Source organism: Apodemus sylvaticus, chromosome 1 (assembly GCF_947179515.1).
Source record: "Apodemus sylvaticus chromosome 1, mApoSyl1.1, whole genome shotgun sequence".
Lineage (NCBI taxonomy): Eukaryota > Metazoa > Chordata > Mammalia > Rodentia > Muridae > Apodemus > Apodemus sylvaticus.
The window spans coordinates 70,665,040-70,688,124 of record NC_067472.1 but is presented as its reverse complement, the minus strand read 5'-3'; the positions used below and the strand labels follow the sequence as shown (position 1 = coordinate 70,688,124).

At 42.6% G+C, this 23,085-nt stretch overlaps 1 protein-coding gene across 1 annotated transcript in view; it reads left to right on the top strand.

The window, feature by feature from the left end:
• Positions 1-23,085, top strand: part of Dock1 (dedicator of cytokinesis 1) — a 510,172-nt gene that overhangs the window by 191,994 nt on the left and 295,093 nt on the right. The window contains exons 26-27 of the mRNA XM_052196505.1: positions 17,162-17,289; positions 19,228-19,323. Of these exons, the coding sequence (XP_052052465.1) occupies positions 17,162-17,289; positions 19,228-19,323 (224 nt within the window). The remainder of the gene's footprint in view (positions 1-17,161; positions 17,290-19,227; positions 19,324-23,085) is intronic.

The window sequence follows — 23,085 nt, the reverse complement described above, 5'->3', positions numbered from 1 at the left end:
GGTACAGCTATGAATTGTAATGTAAATACCTGATACTCAAGATAACTGATATGTAACCCCTGTGAATCAGTTGTTTGACCTTCCCCCAAAGGGGTGGAGACCCACAGTTGAGAACTGCCAAATACCCCTACACCCAGACTCCCTTCCCAGGTGATTGTAAACTGCCAGGTTGACAATAGAAATCAACCATTGCACTCACACATGTAGCCTTTTTCAATAGAACCTATGAAGACAAATACATTTTAATTTGCATTTAGAGTAATTTCCTCTATTTTTCTTAATTTATTAATCTTGTGCAATTTTTCATGGTTTTTCTTAAGAAAACTGGGAAATCTCATATACTTTCTCACAATGATTTCTTCCCCAAAGAAAAACTCAACCTGACACTTCTACTCTCAGTACACAGGAAGCCAGTCACTGTTACAGTCTCCTCTGAGTATTTCTTCTTTGATCACACCTATTGCTGTACCTTTTGGTTTCTGAGAGAGGCTGGCCTAGAACTCACAGCCTGCAGTCATCACCCTTCACATGCTGGGCTGCAGGCTGGAAGCAGTGTCCTTGGCATATTTATGACCATAAACATTCAGCAGAGGTCAGCATGCCCCACACAGCCATGAAATCCCATCAAACTTGTGGCTAACAGTCCAGAAGACAACTTCAGTTTTAACTTAATCAATAGTTTGGTAAGACAGAGCAACACAGACTACAAACATACTTGTTTATGGAGTTAAGTCTGTGTTATATTAATAAAGATATCATGGAACTAGTTAAGGTCACCTATTCCATGATTGAAGTTTGACGTTTTTGTTGGCTGTCTTAGAACATTTTCTGTTGAGGCTGTTCCCAGAGAAACTTGATGACTATAAAGGATATTTTCTATGTTTCTCTTTACTTACTTCCCATATTTATAGTCTCCAAGCTCAGGAACCTAGCTGAAATAAAAAAAAGTTATAAGCAACATTGAATAATTAAATTATTTTGCCAGATGTAATTGTATACTGCTGTGAATTCTCACTTGGCAGGTAGAGGAAGCAGGGTCATGAGTTCAAGGTGATTCTTTGCTACATAGTGAGTTTTAGTCCATGGTAGGCCATATGAGAGACTTTGAAAACTAACGACCACAACAAAATTATATAAAGTTGATACAAAATCAACAAACACACATATCTAAAAGAACCACATTCAAAAATGGCAGAAGAGAGACACACAGATTTAAAATTCTCTTTATATTAATTCTGATATTACAGTTTAAGAATACTCTTAGGGTTACTCACAGGAACTTTCAAATTAGATATGCATATGAAAGAAAAGAATATACTACTTAGCCAACCGATACAGGATTGTTGTATACTATAGACTAGCTTGGGCTATGTAGCGAGAACATATCTCCAGAAAGTATTAAGTTTTTTAGACCCTAAAGTGATTTCACAATAAACAGGCTCTAAGCTGTTACCCTAAGCTGAATTATATTAAAAAGTTAAGGAGAAATCCCTGTCAGACCACAGTATGGAGACCATCATGGCCCTTTCCAAACCATCCCCAGAAATTCTGGGGCCTCTGTAGTGGGTTTCAATTAAATTCTGCCCAAAGCTGTTGCCTGGACTCAAGAAAAGTGTGAAATACCTTGCTGTAGATTTGCTAATGGATGTATGTTTGCAATAGCCTCTGTCAGAGTCTTTTGTGATAGTTACCATAAGACTATCATGTCTTTGTGGTGTGTGTGTGTGTGTGTGTGTGTGTGTATTTATGTTTTCTTTATATTTATATATATGCATGTGTGTGGAGGTCAGAGGCCAACCTCAGGTACTGTTTCTCATGGTACTGTCTACGTTGTCTTCTCAGTCAGGTTCTCTTGCTGGCCTAGAATTTACCGACTTGTCTAGATTGGCTGGTTGGCAGGCCCTAGGCATCTACCTTTCCCAACCTTCTCAGTATTGGGATTAAACACCTTGCTAATATGTGGAGGTTTTTACCTTGGGGTTTGGAGTTTGCTTTTCTAGCAAGCTCTTTTGCTGACTAAGCTGGCTCCTCAGCCCCAGCCATCAAGCAGCCATGTCTAAGAACCCTTCCCTCAAACCCTTCTGGCCTTATCTGTTACCTCTGGGTTTTCACTGATGCGAATGCCTCCATCCTACTTCCCACAGCTCCTGGTTTCCATGCAGTCAGTGAGCCTCAGCTGTAAAGTACCAGTGAAATGTTCTCAACCTTCACCGGGTGTTGGTGTAAGGAAAACCTTTGTTACATATCTTATGAGTTTTTTCCCCCCCAAACTTGTGGCTCCTGTTGAATAAGTACCTTAAACATGCAATATATAGTTACGTATATTTAACGCAGAATTTCTCCTGGGATATGTTTGTAGGGAAATCCTCCTGCCTCTTGAAATGTTCTCTCTTCAGCTACTGGGAAGCCTGAAGGGATTCTGCCGCTTGTGCCCAGTGTTCAACTAAACCTGGCTGTCTGTTGACTACCTCTTCCCATGTAGCTGCACTGTGTATTTCCACTCTTGTTTTCTTAGTCTCATTTTCATACACTGTTGTGGTATTCTTTGAACCAAGCAATATAAATAAATGATTTGAGTTCAAAATGAGTTAATACTAACCTTTAAAATTATCCATTGTTTTAAATATAGTGCCATACTTTTGACTGTATCTCTCTCTCTCTCTCTCTCTCTGTGTGTGTGTGTGTGTGTGTATACATGCGAGTACAGAAGCCAGTGTGTGTTCGTGTGTGTGTGTCTCTATGTGTGCACATGCGTTTGTATATATGAGTGCAAAGGCCAACATCAGATGTCTTCCTAAATCCCTCTCTTCCTTAGCTTTTGAGACCGTCTCTCACCTAATATGAAACTTGTTTCTTTCGACACATTTTTTTCATTGGCTCCCACATACCTTTCTGCCATTGTCTTCCCAGTTCTGGGATTGGTAGGCATGTGTGGGCATGCCCAGCTCTTTATGTGGGTGCTGGGTCCTCATTGCTGGCAAGGCAAACAGTTTACAAAATGAGCCATCTCCCTAAGCCCTGCCTTGAGTTTCCATCTCTATAGCATGTTGTACCCAGACTAATAAGTGACATGTGTGAAGTATTTAAATCCAAAATGATTATAGGCCAAGACAAAATCAGTCTGGAGCTCCTCATCTAGCAGCCAATCAGCATCTTCTGTCTGTTATAATCAGCTTCCTAAATGTGTTCTGACCACTGAGTGCCTGCCCTCAAGCCTTTTAGAATGCTTTGACCAAGATGAAAATTCCCCTATTTATGGGTGTTGGTGGTAAGAATCCTTCTGGGTTGGGATAGCACAGCAAGACACCATTTTCCTCATTTGCAGGCTCTGTTCTTCCAAGCAGTCAACTGCTGTCTCCTGTCCTTGTCTGCAAAAGATGAACAGCTGAAATCTTCAGGCCGGTCTATTCTCACAAAGATGCCATTACTTTTATAAAGTAGTCCGTGCCACATTTGTATAAATATTTAAAGTCAAGCCATTTTCGCTTGAGATATGGCAGCTGCAGCTTTCACGCTTCCTTCTCTGTCTTGGGACCTCATTTGTAGAACTTTGTAGAAGTTGGCTTTGCTGCCTGCTCTATGGAATGTGCCACACCTTTGCGAAGTGCCTTGGGTGTGCTCTGCACTGATAGAATCCTTGAGGTCACTGTGGGAGCCCCAGGGCAAAGGCTGGGCTTCAGCCTAAAGCACCTCCAGTTCTGAGCCAAGCTGAGAACAAGAAAATGACTCGAGTTGGGCACTAATTAGGGTTGTTCTCCAGGAAAGCAGCTTCAAGCAGTCGTGAAGATGTGTTCCAGGTTCCTCAGAAAGGTGGCCATACTTTCAGATTTACACTCTCATGGGGTTGTGCTGGTACTTGTTGCCAGTCAAGAATTGTACTCGGTGCCAGCTTAAGCTAAGCTATCATGTGGAAGATGTATGAGCACTGTCTTGTCTGGGGTGTTTGGGGGCAAGAAACATGTTTGTATGGATAATCAGAGTGGCTGTGTTTCAGCCATTACAATCTGGCCCGGTCCTATGGTCAGCATGTGTGTGAGTGGTAACTTGACAGTACATAGATAGCTACAGCAGCCACACTTTGTCATAGTGAACTGTCACACTCACATCTAAGTTCCTGTGGGCCCAGGATAGTGACATGCCAGCTGTTTCTCTCACCACTTCTCCCATTTGCAGACAGGGAAAGGGAAGATATACCTTGTGGGGGTTTGTTGGGCAATAAGAGGTAGGTTGTCACAGGAGGTTGTGGTATATGAAATTGGCTCATTGGAAGCCAGCCTTCTCTGTTGTACTCGCTTCTGGCTTAAGATTTCATGGTGTCAAGCCCCATGTGGGAGGATAGACCTACCTCTGGATTCGGTATGCTTTCATGTGGGGGGAAAAAAGGAAATTACCACAATATTAAAGCATAGAAAGAAGGCTGGAATATGTATTTATATCCCCATTACCCAGCTTCAACAATAGTGAACTCACGGTCAGACTTGGCATCTAATCCCAGACTATACAATGTCTGCATAGGTAGCAATTACTCAGCGAATGGCATTGTTCCAGACTGAGGTTGTATTCTAGGTCTAGTTCTTACATTGGCATGCCCCAACCATCCCCCACCATCTGCCTTGGATGTCCTGTTTTTGCTCCTATGCTGAGGTGAAGGGCCTTGGGCTCATTAGCATGCTGTGCATGGGAGTCAATGAATGGGCGGTAATGGCTTCCGAGCCTGGTCTCTGATGTGACTTGCCTACTTGAAAGCTGGCTAAACAGATTATGTGCTGCACAGAATGACGACTCTTGAATATCATCTGCAGTGTGGAGCGGGCAGATTTTCAAAGCAAGATACAAAGAGAGGGAAAGGTCGACGTCTCATAATTTGTGCATTTGTGGCTTTGTTCCCTTGTGATTATGTTGTTGCCCACATATCTGACAAAAGCTGGAAAAAATTAAAGCTTAAATCCTATTACAGAAATGAGAAGTTCTAGTGTAATTAAATCAGACGTTGGAACACTGAGTGTCGGATTTATGCCCACCCAACTTTTTTATGTTGATGGTATGGGAATTGGGATAAAGTGAATCCACCTGGGCTAGCATTGCTGTGTAGCCTAGTCAAGAGTATTTCCTATGCTTGCCGGGAGGCTTGAGAAAATGGAGGTTCTTTTTGGAACTTTTTCCTTGTCTACACATGCTTGCCTTTTGCATCCTAGATGATGGGAAAGCTTGTTCTGATTAACATGGAACAGTTTTCTTGTTTTCCCAAACATAGCTTTTCCATTTTCCTATCCTGGCAGGGACCTAGGTGATTGACAGGTTTCATTTTATAGCTTGATACAAACTTTTTCTTGTATCTGTGCTTGTTTGGCTTTAGAGGGGAGGTTGAGATTGGATGAGTCACAAATGACCATATTTGTTTTCAAGTGCAGTAGCGAGTCTTGGTCTTGATAGAGTTCTAATGCCCCAGTGGTTGTATACCTGTTATTCCTTGTCAGGGCTTTGCTTTGTTCATGGCTATTGCTTTCCTGGTGACTAGACTCTTGCTGTAAGCAGGAGAGGGAAGGGAGCCATTCTCTGAAACTCTGGCATCTTATACTCCTTCCTTCCCTTTAGCAGATAGACCCTATCCTAGCTGGGTACCCTGGTCTCAGGTAATGCTGGGTCGAATAGCAAGCAATTCTACATTGAGTTCCTGCTCCAAAGCCCTCAGTGATGGTCTGTGGCCTGCAAGTGTAATCTAAATAAACCCCATTCTTCCCAAGTTCCATGTTGACAGAGTCTTTTATCACAGCTACAGAAATCAAACTAAGGGCAGACTCCTTGTCCAACAGTGCTCCCCTGCCCCGTGGAAACTCATGTATCCTCAGTTTTGAATAATAGGTGACCTCTTTAAAATGCAGGGCGAGTGAGTTTAAATGATGTGTTTCATTCTTCTTTTCAAGGTGAATAATTCTCTCAGTGATCAAACAGAGTAAAACTCTGTGCTAATGGCAGAAGCATTAGTTATAGCAGTCTTTTCGAAGGCCCTGGGCCATGCCTACATACTTACCGGGACTTTGAGATTGGGAAATACTGAAGTCAGAGTTCTCTTCACAGTAGCCAGACCCTAAGTAGAAAACATCTAGCTCTAAAATCTGCCCCGTTCATCAATTTCTTCTGCTTTAGGCCGTACACACGAGAAACTGTGTATTCAGAATGAAATAAAATATATCATTTTAATGCTTTCCATCAACAACTCAAAACAGTATTTCTTGAGTTTTTCTACTGTGAAAACACAAATCGTGAACTTGGAGCTATTCTCAAGTAGTTTTGTTAACTTGATAGATGTACACAGAAGGAAAAATTGGGGTTGGGGCTAATTTTGCCACAGTCACTTAATGTCCCACTCATAAGGCATTCTGGAATACTTTAATTAGATAGCTGTGCTGATGACTTCTAATGAATGTTGCCAGCTGCGAACCCTGAAGACTAACTCTTTTAAATAATGCTGGAATAAAAACATCCCTTTCTCTTTCAAGCTCCCCCCCCCCCCACCTCTCCCCATGCCTCAAGGAAACTTTCAATCTTTATCTGTCAACCGATACCTTTTCCTTCCCTCGCTCTGTAGGTCTCTTTGTGTGTCTTTCATTATATGTGTTTGTCCAGAGGCCCCTTGTTACAGCAGTCCACGCTCTTAGAAATAGCGTATTGAATATAGGAGTGTCTTAATTATACCCATTTGAAGGCCACCATAATTTATAGATCACCTACCAAGAGATCAGGACTTCTGGTTAGCAAGTTTGATTCCTCTGAGAGAATTCAGAGTCATAAACACAAAAATGTAGAGTTGGAAAAGACTAATTAACTCAATTTACAGATGAGGGTGTCGAGTTAAGTAAGAAGCCCTGTATGTAAGCAGAGGCCCAGGCAGGGAGCTGTCCAGCACCATGGTGCTGATTAAGGCTCTGGCTTGTTTCAGATCCATCATTTACACACTCCTTAAACTGTTTCATGCCCACTGCATGAGTAATTCTCTCCGAAAGCTGAATTTACTTCAATGCTATATGACTGAAGGAAAAAAATACAAATAAATGGATAAATAAGCACACCTGTAAATTCAGCATGAATAAATCATATAGTGGTGTTCTTATACGTCCACAGGGTTTTAATAGTATTTCTCTTCTCTTTCTACGGGGTGTCAGTAGTGGGGGTTGTAGTTTGTGAACAGATGGGTAGAACGATCAGGTCTTTATGGTTGATATTGTACATATTAGCCTCTTTGGACTCTCTAGTTTGAGCCCACCTCTGGCAGGCTCCTGCTTCTGTTTTTGTGTGTAGATGTGGGAAGTGTAGCCTAAGAAGCGGTGTCCCTGTTTGTCTCATACCTAATCATGCTATCACTAGGTACCTGGAAAACCAACTTCTCATCCCTACATCCCTTGATTCTTTGTAGGCCTGAAAGTTCAGCTCTTGTTATATCAGATGTTGTCCGGGACAGTGGGAAGTCTGCACCTGCCAGGATGTTGTGTCGTAACTCTTACTTGTACCAGCCATTACATAAATCCATCCCTAAGGGTACAAACCTTCCTCCAGGGTGAACTGATTTTATCCATATTTTGAACCCTTATCTCTATTTGACAAAGCCACCAAGAGCGGCATGTGTTCCGAACCACTCTGACTAGGTGCTGCATCTGGCCATCTACTAGATCAGTTAGCAGCATGCACCGCCACACCCACTGCCTCCAGACCAGGGATGCTGCATCTCTTTTCTTCTGTTATGTGTTGAGACTCTTTCCACAGGGGATCAGAATTGTAGACTTCCTTGTCAAATCAACAGGTCTCCTCTCTTTGTGCTGCTTCTCTCATTTAGACTGTAGACTGCTCATAGGACCAGATTTTCCACACATCCTTTCCTTCTGTTCTATTTTAGTGTATGCTGTTTTGTGTATTTACCTGGGGCTCATTTTGTAGCCTTTCCATTGTTTTTTCTTTCCCATTACCTGAGGAGATATCATACTTACAGCAGTTCTACTAGAACTTCAACTCTCTTGTTGTACTTCTCTAGTCAAGAGGGTCTACTGCCCAGTGCTCTTCATAAACATTTCTGCTTCTATGCAAGGTCTCATGCCCATACATAGGAGTCATACATTTGGCCAAGTTTTAAAATATATACTTTACGTTTATTTATCCTTCTCTGTGTATATACTCATGCAGGCCACAGAGTGATTGTAAGCTTTTAGTGGATTACTTGTAAGTATGGTTCCCTCTTTCAACCTTGTGAGCCTTGCCGATTGGATTCAGGTCATCAGGGTATGTAGCAATTGTCATTACCCACTGAGTTTTGCTCCCCATTGTTTGACAGTCTTCATGCCTCTCTGCTCATCTTTCCAATTTCCAAAGCCTCTTACTTGCTCTGTCATCCTCTCAATTAAAATTCCATGACATTAGATACCTCAAGGCTGCATCACAGATTGCCATATTTCTGATCCTTTTAGCACACAGGCAAGTGGCACTGTTCTGACCAGAATACTTTACGAGGTGCTGCCCAGCTGTCAGGAATGGAAATGTTGGATTAGATATCTGTGTATGCTCAGTCCTGCAGATCTGCAAACAACATTCCAAAAGTGTGGCTTGCTGGTCATTTCTTCTCCTGGCACTGCAAGCTTCATAATTTCTTACTTAAAAATTATTTTTGGGGAGATGGCTTACTACTTGACATTTACATATGCCCACATGGATGTGCACAGACATGGGTCTTTTATCACCAAGTTCTCTGACTTGGGAGTGTAGAGGCTTATGCCAGCTCAGTTTTTCCCTAGCAGTAGAGTTGCTGGCTGTATCTGTCACCATGTTCCAGATGCCCACATATGGACAGTCTGGAGATCAGTAGATGGCTTCTACGACCCCTTCTAGTACAGATACAGTCTTCGAGCCACTGCTGCTTAAAGACTCATGTAGATGGAGAAAATCACTAGAGCATATTGAAACACAGGCACAAGGTTCCTAAATGGTAGGGAAACAAGATGATTGTCTATAAAAGATGAATAGCAAGCATTCCCCATTAATATGGCTCTTACTGTTTAATTCTCATTAAAAGTGTTATTCTGGCTTTCGGTTCTGTGCAGCACACACAAGGTTATTAAATGCACTTTATGCATCATTTGTTTAATGTGACCGAACTAAAAATTAAGAAGCACATTACTCAGTGTTCATAAAAATGAATGCTTTAAATGGACAAATTCATTCTCATTTTTGTGTCTTATTTTAATGTAGAGCTATAATGGGGTTATAGACGGATATTCTGCTTGGACATTTATAAGCCGATGATGCCTGTTGAATACCTTTTATAAAGATTAATAATTTTTACTCTGTGCCCATTACCAGAGCATTAATCATCTTGGCTTTGGCCCTCACAGCTGCAGATGAGCAGATGTTGAATGATTGGAGTCTGTGATCATCACAGAATGTGGAGTAGGTAGTCTATGGAAGCCAGTGTCATCCTCATGTCTATTTGTATAGAATGTGGGTCCATGGGTCCTGGGCTGAGTTGCCTCCCTTGGCATCTGAAAATGGCAGAATAAAACATGGCAGCTATGCTTTTTGCTGCTATTCCTCCAGTGGAGACTGACAGGTGTGAAGAGTGCCCCCTGTGACAGGGTGGGTGGTCTGGAAGCTGTGGCCTTGGGTCCGCTTCATTCATTAACCTGAGTCTGCATTCCTTCAAGTGGTGAATTTTCGGGGCTCCTCCTCATCTGCTTTCTTATATCCTCAGCTTGTGCTTCCTCCAAAAGTAGCCGATGAGCCTGGGATATCATTTTAAATTCCCTAGTCCTCCGCAAATGTAGTTTGAAGCAATGTAAGTCAGTCATATATTTTATCCAAAATGTCATTGCAGTCTGAATTCTATCTAAAACTCACTAATGCCATGCTTTATATTCTTTTATCCATGCCGAGTCTGAGAAGTTCATTGTGTTGTGACTTATAGCACAATTTAAATGCTAAATTCTTACTCTATCTGAGACCCTGGATCTTTATTCTTCAATGCATAATACGATTTATTTTTCTTAACGGTTGTTTGCAGTAACTAGATTAAACACCACTTTTAGACATCTGAACTTGCAATTCATTTATTAAAATTAAATCCAGCTCTATGGTTGTAAGCTTACATATTTAGAAGGCAGTTTGACAAGATGACCATTTAGCAAAATAGTAATAGAATAGTCTGCCCTAGGGCCTGTTACCTACACAGCCAAGGGCTTTTGACCAGAATTACAGTGCTAGGCATGAAATTCCCTCCTGCTGAACAGTCCTCAAATCTAATCAGAATGCAGTTAATTACTGCATAACAGAGCCACCACTATTGTACTAGGGGTGCACCTTACATAGGTTGTTATTGTTGTATTAATAGGCAGTCAAAGTTCTCCTATTGATGGGGGAGTTGCTCTCCAGACCCCACCTCTTACGGACGGTCTATTAAAAATTGTTAGCTGCTAGAGCGTGACATTCTTTGAAGGGGGTGGTCAGTGGCACGTTTTCTTTGGTTCAGTGATGCCCTGTACCTATACACATGTGGGAAGTGCTAATTTAGTCATTTGTTCTGTTGCTATGAATAATCACCACGAACAAGGCAAGTCTTATAAAGTAAAACATTTAATTGGAGGCTTGCTCATGGTTTCAGAGGGTCAGTCCATGATTATCATGGCAGGAAGCATGATGGCAGTTCTGGAGGGGCTGAGAGCTTGCATCCTGACCTACAGGCAGAGAGAGAGAGAGAGAGAGAGAGAGAGAGAGAGAGAGAGAGAGAGAGAGGAGTAGTAGTAGTAGTAGGAGGAGGAGGAGGGAGTGGGGGGAGAGGGGGAGAGGGAGTTGCTGTCTTGGTACAGACTTTTAAAACCTCATTGCCCACTCCCCAGGGCCACACCTCCTCCGTCAAGGCCAAACTTCCTAAGCTTTCCCAAATGTTCCATGACCCAAGAATCATACATCCAAACATACAAGCCTATGGGGCCAGTCTCATCATAAAAGGACGGATGATATGGAAGGAGAGTTTTTGTGGGTGATGTGGGAGAGGGAGGGAATGTGGGTATTCAGAGAGGAGAGTCTCAAATAACAAGCAAATTAAATCCAGTTATAAATTCTACCCTTTGGATGCACCAATTCAGCTTCATGTCCAGTGACCACCATACTGGACTCTGCAGCTGTGAGGTCTTAGCACACATTTTCTTGAGGAGACAGTGTATTGACCGCTTGTGTCCTTTCTAAGAGCTGGGCACTTTTACTCCTGCTCACTGTCTGCTAAGTTTAGGCCTGGTATCCTTAGTTCTCAGGGTAAACCAGGAGGTGAACAAGTACAGTTCCATTGTTGAGAGAGGAAAATGGGATGCTTGGAACATTTAGGTGATGTGCCCCAGATCCACAGAGAGGCTGCTGGACTTTATAATTGCTGTTTATCATTTTCATTTAGTCTTCAAATTGTAAAATATTTTTATTCAGATACATTTGCATATGATTCAAAGTACATACTTCAGTTTTTTACTTCTTAGTTTATTCAGAGTAGAGTAACTTTCATATTCTTTATTTCCAGTGCTATTCTATTAGCAGCAATGCCCCCAGTCTCCTTCCTTCACAGTTGGTAGCACTATTCTACCTGTTTCAAAACAATAGCTCACATAGCCCAGACTAGCCAAGAATTCAACATGGAACAGATGATCTTGACCTTCGGACCTTCCACCCTTTTGTCACAAATGCAGGATGGCAAGCTTGCACCACCATTTCTGATTCTTTATGGTGCTGGGGATTGAACTCAGGGCTTCCTGGATTGCTAGACAGGCATTCTACTAACCTGGCTGCATTCCAGCCTTAATTTTTTTGTTTTCTGTGTTGTTTTGTTTCATTTTCTGTGCTATGATTGAAGAAATGACCTCTTACATGCTATAGAAGCAGTTCTTGTTTTTATTTTTAATTTTATTAGAATTAAGTTTGTTGTACAAGATTTTGTAGTGCTATGTTTCTCAAGCATGTCACGTGTTTTGGCTGGTATTAACTTTCCTATTACCCTCTTGTCCCCTTTCACCTCCTCCTAATTCTCCCCCCCTTCCCAAAATAACTGTCCTATTTTAAATGTTCTATGTACATGTATACATTATGATTTCATATTTCTCTTTTGATGAACTCATCAAAAGCCTTTTTAAGAATTTCACAGCATGAATCAGAGTCTATCAGTCTTATGGGCAGGCATTCCAGTGTGTTCCAGAGGCTATGTATCAATGGTTGATTTGAAACTTGTAAAATAAATGTGTTTTTCCTTTAATATAAGCTTTTTTTTTTAATGTTCTGGGAATGGATTCAGGCTATTTATTTTCTTGTATTGTTTTGATGGATATGATATTCTGTGCTTGTGAAAGGATATTGCACACACCCAGTTGGAACACCCATTGTGTGGAATAGGAGACTTCTGTCACGGCCACCAGAGTTTGTAAAATCTCCTGTAGGTGTGTTCTTCCAGCCATGATGTAACATATGCTTTTCATGCCCTACTATGATTTAACATTTAAGAACATTTGACTTCTGTAGATTGAAATACAGGCCAGGAAATCACCCATTAAACATAAAGGTTTGTTTGATGAATGTGGTGTGGTATGTAATTATAACTCTAATATTTGTGTTACTGAGATAGGATTATGAGTTGGAGTCTAGCCTAGGCTATGTTGACACACATTGCCTCAAAATAATAAAGGAGTTTTTATAATACTTATGTTATTCTGTGCTTTGGGAGTAGGTAGCAGAATAGCTACTGTGTGGGTAGATCCAATCTAAGGCCACTGTAAGGCATTAATTTTCCTTGTGTATATTCATTCAAAGAGCCTGGCCTTTTATAATCTAAATTGCACACACAATAATACAAATTATAAAAATTATAATTTAAACAGCTAGTATTCATTAAGGCCTAGGTACAGTAGTGGACAGTAGATCTGCCTGCTCTTTAGTCTTCCTACCATCTGCATGCACTTGCAAAGTAAAGCAAGTTAACACAAACATGCCCTCTTGTTCAGCTGTTTGCTATTGTTCAGACAGGCTTGGAAACCATCCAGAAAACTAGAATGCCCTGTAAGATGGAAGCATTCTTATTGAGGGTGTTTGTCCTTCAGCTGTCTGCCAATGTTTGGATGGGCTAATATGGATGTCAAGGTCTTCCTCACCACTTAGCAGGTGTGAATTGCTGTGGTTCTCAGGTAAAATGAATGTGTATGGTGGTCCATAGTAACTAATTCATCTCTAAGGGAGAGAAAGTCATACATGCATATGTTCGTGTGTGTGTGTGTGTGTGTGTGTGTGTGTGTGCACACACAGAAAGGCCTTAGTTTATATGCTGAGATTATTTCTTTTATTGAACAGGAAACTCTCTTCTCAAGAGTTTACTGTCCAGTGCAAAGAAGCATAGTCTACGTAGTCAGTATTTTTGGTGCTCTGAAAATGTTGACCTGGAGGTATAAAGCATGACTACTTTGCCTATGGCTCTGGCATATGTCCCCAACCAATACTGGGGACATTGGGTTTCTTCCATTGAGGCTGCACAAGTAGGTTTCTGACAGCACAGTGTTGGACAATGCTGTAAGCTGCAGTATATTCTTGGAAGCCTGCCCCAGATCCCTGGTCTAAACAGTATGGCCTCTGGCCTTCAGGGATGTCTGACAAACCTCCCATCTGTCTGGTGGATCTGTCTATCTCTGTTCAGATGTGGAGTTGAATGCAGAAGTAATTTTGTGATGGTGGTGGTACTGGGCCTGGGCCCCTTTCCTAGAGCCTCAGCAGAGAGTGATTTGTGTCAAGTCCTTCCTGAGACACCATCTCCCTCTGTCTTCACAATTACAGTCTTCTCTTCCCCATTTCTCCAGCAGAGCTTGACACTCACCTGTCAGAAAGCATAGCCAATGACTTTTTATCTTCTTGGGGAGGTGAGTGAAGGAAATTGTTCTGCTCTAGGATATTTTTGTTTCATTTGCTCACCCAGTGTAATCCAGGCCATTATGGATCTCATTAAGTAGCCCTGGCAGACTTGAACTCACAACTGTCCTCTTGTCTTAGCCTCCTGTGTGTTGGGATTACAGATGTGACGATTCAAGTCCAGCTTAAAATAGTTTTAAACATGACAAACTGTCAGTGGCATTGCTTCTCACCACGAGACAGCACAAAACAGACTACTGAAGTTGATAAGACCTAGTGGTGGATCCTCCCATGAGGGAACGTAACATGGTGGGCAGTATCTCCTTGCCTGAGATGAGAGTGCAAAATTACCTACTTCATCCTGAGGTAATACTGACAAATGGAAGCAGCACAGTCCATTAGCTCTGAGAACAGGATAGTCCACTGCTGCTTTTCCAGCAAAACAGATAACCTGGGCTGTAAGGCCAAGACTTAGGCCGGGACATCTTGTTCCAGAGCCTAACAGTCAGCTCTCACTGAACCATTCAGAGACAGATCTATTCTCCAGCCAGTGCTGACCAGTTCACAAGACTTTCTACTCATTACATCTTAGCACAGTGCTTAAAGCTATGGCCCTTTAATGCAGCTCCTCCTGTGGTAGTAACCCCCAACCACAATATTATTTTTCAATGCTACTTCAATAACTGTAGTTTTATTATTGTTATGTGTCATAATGTAATTAACTGGGTTTTTTGATGATCTTAGGTGATGCCTGTGAAAGGGCCATTTGACTCCTAAAGGGGCAAAACCTACTGATTGAGAACATCTGCCTTTTTTTTTTTTCCTAATATACCTTGGAAATTCATCTGACCCCCAAAATGGTGGCAGTCACATGGATAGTAACTAGATGGACAGGCATAGGTCAGGGCTTGTTCTATGTTGAGTTGGGTACACAGAAGTCATATATTCCCAACAGAACTTAAATAGGGCTCAGCTGAAGGTATTGAATTGGTGCTCTCTGGGAGGACCCATCATGAATGGCAGGGCTTGGGCATTGTTCTGCAAAGGAGGATTCTTAGGTACTGGTCTGGAGGGTTGCTGTGCATTAGGTGTTACATATGTCTCAAGGCAGCAGATGTAGTTTAAATGTAGTTACAAGTGGTTGTAACTTGTGAACATTGAAGCTGTATAGGAAAGGCATCTGGGGTGGGTTGTTGATAGCCTGTTCTAGGGGTCATTTTCTTGTACTGTTTCCCTTGGATAGTCTATCTTTGGGAAGTTCTTACATCCTGAGTGGCAGCATACCTTGGCATATTGGAGTATGTCTCTTAAGCTCAAACGGCATGGTCCTATCAGCAGAACACTTAAGTTATTCCATAGGGTCATTGGCAGGGATAGGTGAGACAGTGGGGGATTAGGATGAAGTCTTCCAGACACTGGAGACCCAGACACAAAGGGCCAGCTTCCCAGCTCAGACAGCACCCTTGCTCTGTACCTGCCAAGAAAGCCATCTGCCCCTGGCTTACTGCAGGATTCCAGACAGCACCTGGAGTCATGTCCAGCGGTGCTGGCCTGCCTTATGCATTACATCTGCCCAGAGGTTGATTATTACAATTAGGTATCAACAGAGAAGCCAAGTATTCATGTCGAATTACTCAGGTTTTTGTTTGCTTGCTTGTTTGTTTGTTTGTTTATCTCCATGACCAAATATCTGTCAAGAGTGAACCTATGAGATTAAGGGTTTCTTTTGGCCTATGGGACAGAGCCATGGTGGCAGGAGCAGCTCTGGTTGTCACTCATTACCACATCACATTTGAACAGAACAGGAAGCAAAAGGCAGGGAATCCTGGCCAAGCTGCTTTTCAAATGCTTTCTTATTCACGCCTGGACCAAACCTCATTCTACAGCACCTCCTGTAATCAGAGTCAGTCTGCCATCCTCAGTTAAAACTCTCTGGAGAAACCCTCCAAGACGATCCAGAGGTGTGTTGTTGAGGTTGTTCTAAATCCTGTCAAGTTGATGGTGATGATTAATCATCATGTATACACGCGCTGGGCCACACTTCATCTGGAACATGGAATTCCTCCTAGTCTCTCTCTAGGGAGAAGATACAAGTGGAATTTGAGAATGCCCTGGTTAAGCTATCTACGTGTGTCTCCCTGGGAGACCATAGGGCAGAGGGACTTGTGTTATTTATTTCTGATTGTTCCTGCCTTGTGCAGGAAGAGACTTCCTCCTGTCTCTCACCAAACTGTTGTCCTTGGGAAAGTTCAGGATGTGCCTTTGAGTTCAGAGTATGTTTCTGAATCTGTGGAGGAGCTGGCTCATTGTTGTGTGAGATTTCCTTTTCTTTCCATTAAAAAAAAAAAAAACCCGGGGAACATTAATGCAAAACATGCTTTTATGTTTCATTAATGTCGTAAATCCTAAAATGTACAATCGTGAAACCCAGCTCCATCTATTTCCTGTTGCAGAGCTCCGCTGTGCTCACCTGCTTTGCATCTCAAAGGAGGCAAACATGGCTGCACTGGTGTCAGAACTAGGGACTGTAAACAGGCAGGCCATTTTGGAAAGTGGATGCTGCCAGGATTCAGCTGGATTTCCAAACTGGAAGAGACAGCTAGGAATTTCATTTCTTCTTTAACCTGAGCACATGCTGTTCTGCTGTTGATGTTTAATTCTTGCTGTCTTCCTAATTAAACCACAATGACCCTGTCCTCAACTCCCAAGGTTTTGTTCACATTCCTGTTTCTCTGCTCTTGGTTTCTGTTTTCTCACCCTGCCTCCTCAGCCTACTCCAGAGAGTTTGTCTAAGAAGGAAAGGCTGGGCACTATTGTCTCAGCCCAGGGCTGAGCTCTTTCACTTAAGAAGAGTATATCGCCTGTTTACTTTATGAAAAGACTGGAACTATGCAGATAGTATAGGGTTTTTTTGGGGGGGGGGTGTACTCCTTTTAATGTTGCAAAACTGTTGAAAGTAAGAGATGCTAGTTGATAACCTATCACATGTGCAGCTGTGGGGGATATGTATTTATATGTGACAAATACGTTTGTGACTTGTGTTTACACAGAGACCTGCAAATGCATGCAGGTACCCGTCTGTGAATGATTGACAGCAGTGGGAATGGCTTCCTAGTCATCAATCCATTTGCCCATGTGGGCATTCCTTTCCATTCCACACCTTGTGAATCAGACACTTAAGAGGGCTCACAGCTTTCTTACAGACCTGAGGGATTCCACGGTATTTCCCACTGACTGACAATCCTGTTCTATCCAGACTGCAGAGAGATCCTGCTCCCCATGATGACGGACCAGCTCAAGTACCACCTGGAGAGGCAGGAGGATCTGGAGGCGTGCTGCCAGCTGCTCAGCAACATCCTGGAGGTGCTATACCGGAAGGATGTGGTGAGTCATGGAGATCATACTGTGGACAGCCTCACCCGACATCCGCTAAGCCTTGGACACATGCGACAAATAGAACTTCCTTGTTGAAAAAGCAATGCCCTTCACTTTTAGCCTTTCTCTCTGTAGACTTTTACCCTTGAGTTCTTTTTATTTATGTCTGTGCCATTTTTACATTGTAGTAGTCACCCTTCTGAATTGAAATCAAGTCTTTGTTTTCCTATGTTTTCTTATTAAGATGTTTCCCATGGCCAAAGTTCTCATCCATCAGGTCAGGCGAAGGCTCGGCAGGGTGGTTACCCTTCTTTTTTATAGTGCTTGCATTTATTAAGTAATACATGAACGAAGCCAGCTCTGCTCTGTTCCCCACAGGTAGAATCGTCTAGTGCTTCTTGAGCTTTGCAATTCTCTCTTGTGTTTCTAAATCTTGTTTTTATTCCAGTGGCATTTTTATTTCTCTACTCTGAATCTGATTCAGGCAGGTATATGAATGCTTCTCCCACTCTCTCCCATCAACAGTGTGTGTTTGTGCACATGTAAAATATACACTTAGGTAATGTCATTGATTATTCTGGTATGTCTAGCATCAGGACAGTAACACTTTTGTATGTTACTAGTAAGCAGAGACTGAACCCATGAGCAAGATTGGGGGTGGGCTCCAGTGTGCCTAAGGCTCCCCAGTGTACCTTCGGTTCCCTCAGTCCTAGTCTGGATTTTATGTAAACAGGGCTTGTTCTGAACTCTTTCCTGCATGGCCTGGACACCTTCCTTGTAAGCACTTGCCTGCAGGAGTTACTTCCCTTTTTTCTTGCTTTCACTAAAGACCTGATAAGAGTCATTTGGCTCAAGTTCAGAGGATCCAGAACACTGAGTTGGGGGAGTGGTAACAGGAGAGCTGGGCCAAGGTCTATCTGTAGCTACAGGAGGGTGCTTGCTTCCATTTGCGGAAATCTAGAAGCAGAAAAGGGCGATGGGTGGGTGTTAGTGTTCATGTGGCTTTCTCCTTTCCCCCTTTTTATTCAGTCCAGGACTCCATCTCATGAGCTACTGCCACCTGTACTCAGGGTGTGTCTTACCCTCTCAGCTAATCCTCTGTGGAAAGCCAATCAAAGCTTTACCTTACTAATGCCCTAGGTAGTCCTTAATCCAGGAGAGTTGACAATGATGATCGACTATCCCATTCTGTGTGGCTTGTGCTCAAAGGATCAGATACAACTTTTGCTGGACAATGAGGCAGCTTCCTCAGTGGCATGGCCCTGGCCCAAGGTTTGGGTGTCTTCCTCAGACCCAGCCTCAGTGCTCCCATGCCAGGCCCTTTACATTTTTCAGAGAAAAGCCAGGGCAAAGAAGTTGTAGGGCAACCTCAAGGAAGAGCTTTTGACTATGCAGAGATTGCTTAGGTGCCTGCCTACTCAAGCCATATGCACGGAGGAGAATCCGCAATCCCATTTCACATTAAACAAGGAAATAAATTCTCCCCATTGCACTGTGAATTTTAGATAATTTGCTGCCCTGGTACTAAAACATTCTGTTTTGTGCGGCAGTTAAGTTATCGGGATGTGACACGCAGAGCAGTCCGCGTTGTTATCTGCCTGCCTTCCATTTACAGATGGCCAAGCGTCTCTGGAAGACTAATTGGCGGTCTCACCAGGGATCATAAACATTATATTGTATAAATGGATTTGCTCTTAGTTTTAAGGTTTGCTTAAATTAATTTGCTACGATTATGTAACAAATTATCATTAATGGGCTATAATTAATAAAAGGCCTCGAGTTTTCTTCAGGAAGGCATTTGCCTTTGACAAAGACCATTTTTCATCTCGTTAAGGCTTATAATTGATTGACTCTATATAGAGCAGCTGGGTTTGGTGACATGTGCTTGGGCTTGGGGGGCCATGATGGTCTATGCTCTTGGCTTTTATTGGTGTATTTTCCCTCCAGGGACCGACGCAGAGGCATGTGCAGATCATCATGGAGAAACTTCTCAGGACTGTGAACAGGACGGTCATCTCCATGGGGCGGGATTCCGAACTCATTGTAAGTGCCTAAGACTTGCTTGTGTTTTCCCAAGAAGGCTGTGCCCCACACACACCAATCACATCACTCCTCTCCTGTCCACTGGGACATGAACTTTCTTTTTTAAAGGTAGCATGTGATTGAGTAATAGTCTGTCAGGAAGAGGAAACTATCCATTGTGTCAGAAACAGAAACACTTGGTGTTGGGATTCTTGTCCCACTTTTTGTCAAAAATATGTGTTTTCTCCTAAGACTTCACTCTTCTGGTGGTTTCTTTCTTTGTATTTATGTTGAAAATACTTTTGATAACATCTTATGAAGCATCTTAAAAAGTAATTGAGGTAACCTACTTTAGCAATTTTATTGTCTACTAAATGTATTGTAGTTGTTTCTCTCAGAGTAGGTCATGATTTGTGGAAAATGATTTATTTTAAGAACATTCTATCAGATTTCAATGGTCGCTGTCAGTTTAACTCTGTGTCATGGTGACTGGTGTGTGAAAGTTGTCTCCATCCCCCAAATGGTTTCATTTGGTTACATTTGGCCTGTGACCCACATGTACATCCTCTTTACCACTTTATAATATCAAGTGCACATCAATTTAGCTATCCTTGCCTGATAGCCTCTCAGGAGAAGGCAAAACAGCAACAACAAAAAAAGCTTCCTTAATTGAAGAAACTGAAGCTTTTGTAGTCCTCTACCATGTCAGCAGGAAGGGCACATTGGTCTTCGTTGGCCTGTGATCCTTTCACATGTCCAGGGAGAGACCAAATGATGAGAAGCTGGTGTTCCTTGCACAACTACCCTAGCCTGGGCCCTGTGTCCCCGTCTACAGGCTTCACAATTGGGGCATCATGTGGGTGAAGTAGCTGGTAGCTCAGAAGGGGGACCATAGCCCAGAAGGCAGACTGGGTGTATTTATGTCTAATGCAATTGTGCACTTGTCTCTGACTTGCAGCCCATGCCATGCTTAGATTTGCCTTGACTAGGGATATATCATTTAAGTTTGGGCTATCATCAGTATGAATTAGAAAATAACAGGCTTCCATGTGAACTGGTTGTCATTTTAGTTGACTTTTCCAGCATTGCATTCTTGATGTTCTCTTACTGTGACTTTCTCAGGAACTGGAAACATCAATGTGTGTTACCAGTCAGTGAAGACTAAACCCCATAAACAAGATTGGGGGTAGGCTCCAGTGCACCTGGGGGCTCCCCTGCAGTCAGGCTCTGGTGCACTTTGTATACACTTGTATGGGAATTAGGAAAGTGCTTCCCAGTAGGATGGATGGAGTGTGGCTTGCAGCCAAAGCAAGCATCATGCTGTTCTGCGCTGTAGCCCTTCTTGGAATAAGTTAGATTGAAGGCTGCTGCTGACATTGCAGTGCTCAGGGGTTTTCAGGTCTTGCTGAAGCTTCAACATCTAGATAGGGTCCGACTGGCGGGTAGGCTAAATCCAAGGTGCCTGATAAAGTAGCCTTGCTTCTGTCTAAGGTGGAGGGTCAGCATCTCGTTTGAGAGGGAGCCTTTTTTCTGTTTCTGGATAGGGATACAGTACTGTTTTGTCTGGTTAAGGGAACAACAGTTCTGCTTCTGTTTAGAGAACATGGTCCTACCTTTAGTTAAGGATATATAGCCATTTCTCCTTCTGGCTAGTTGGACACTAACTGAGCTTCATTCTTGCAGTGAGTGACTCTTTATCTTAGAGCTGTAATCTCTTGGTGCATGGACTCTGACTACCAGCTAAACCTGGGTGAGGAGGGCAGAGAGGATGCTTATACAAGTTCACACATGTCATTTGGGATGTGGGTGATTGTGTAGAGTACACAAAGCTTGATAAATGGAAGATGTGGTGAGTGTCTCTTAGAGTATGGGGTTCAGGACTCTTTGGAAGGTTTTCCCTGAGTCCTAATGACAACCACAGCAAGTTGTTATTGGCTGCTTGAGCTGGGCACTTGCTAAAATGTCTTGGAAGATTCTTGTTTGTGGCTCCTTCCATCCCACTCCCACTGCCTAAAGAAGTACAGAACATTGGAATCCTGTATGTTTGCGGTTCCTGGTTCTAGTGCCAGCTTGTCTTAACCTCTGCTGTGAGACCAAGGTGGAGTGCTGATTGCTGTGGCCCATGTCAGCTAGTATCAGTGTATGAAAAGCGCCTGTCTGGTTTCTGCCCTACATGTAGGCAGCAGCCTTGCAAAATAAGCCCTCTTCTATCCCTACCTTGCTTCATTTCCATAAGACAAATGCTACAGTCTTCTGCAGGCAAAAATCCAGATGTTGGGTTGATGCTGAGTTTTGTGATGGGTTAGTGTACAAGCTTGGAGAAGCCCTTGTGTTCTAAGGACCACATAGCAGTCCCCTTGAAATGAACTCTTTAATGTTCTTAAGGTGAAGTAAGGGCCTCCACTAGGCCTTCCCACTTGTACCACATCCACATGAAGTAGATATCCGAGGTGCAAGACACTATCTGGGAGTGGGTAAGTGTGGGAAATTCTCATATTCAGGCCCATTTCCCATATTCCTGACTTTAGTAGAAGTCTCCAGAAGTCAAAGGGGGGATTGAGATCTTAAGTCAACTTCTCCCAGTTCTGAACATCTGAGATATTTACAAAAAAGAATCAAAGACTTTTTTTTTTTTAATTTGCTCTATAAAACCAAGCTGTCATGGAAGAAATCACAAACGGAAATGTGAATGAGCTGTAATTATTTAATAAGCGATGACAGTGTTGAGATATAGCGGCCATTTAAGATGTGAATTGTTGACAAATGTGTCTGTCAGTCATCTGCCATCCCCATGTCCCCTCTCTGCTGTTTGCAGAGCAGTGAGACCACAGCACTTCTCAGTATGTGTCACCTTGGCGTTGCAGTGTGCATCAGCTGTGGATGCATGCATTAACTTAATGCTACCCTGTTGCTCTGTGAATTTAGATTAGCGGGGATCTTCACAAAAGCATCCCTGACAAGGGGGACAAAAGCCTCATCAGTGGGTCGTCTAGGGTGGAATCAGCAAAAAATGGTTAACAGACCTGTTGTGCGCAAGCGGTACCATTCTATTGTGCCCCAGAAGTTCTCATCTTCTTGGGCTACTCATTTTGCATAACTGTAGCGGAAATTGTATGACTATGATTCAGCTGGAAAGGTATAAGTGATTGCTCAAAATGAATTTTTTAAAATGGAAATTATTTCACAAAACATTCTGAGTAGATATGTTTTATTAAAAAACTTATTCTGTGACATCGTCAAAATTAGCACTGGGAATGGGTTTGCTCTTTCCTCTGGGTGTGGATTTCTTAGGTATTCGGTCTCTGCCTGGTTTGTACTGAGTTAGGAGCAGGCAAGCTCACACAGAAGTGGTCCAGCTGCCACAGACAGTATGCGGCCTCTTTCATCCACATCTGCAATGCTGTTATATAAGTGCTGCTTTGCACTCCGTCATGTGCCATTTATTTAAGTAAATTGTATTTGAAGTGACCACGGGAATGCATTTCATACACGAGAAAATATTTCTTGATCCTAAATGCCATCATTAAGATCAATCTGTAAGTTAACTAATAAAATATAAACAAGGTTTCTCCACTTGGCAGCTGTAGAATGGAGAATGTATAAATCCTGAGACCAGGCTATGCTATCACCTTACCATTATATTAAAGTGACTTTTTAATCTCTGTTCCACTTAGAAGATCTTTAAGACAAACCCTTAAGTATCAAGAAAGCTGGTATGAAGAATGGACTGCCCTTACTCATCTCTGGCCACTGCCACATGAAACAGTTGGCAGGGGTAGAACT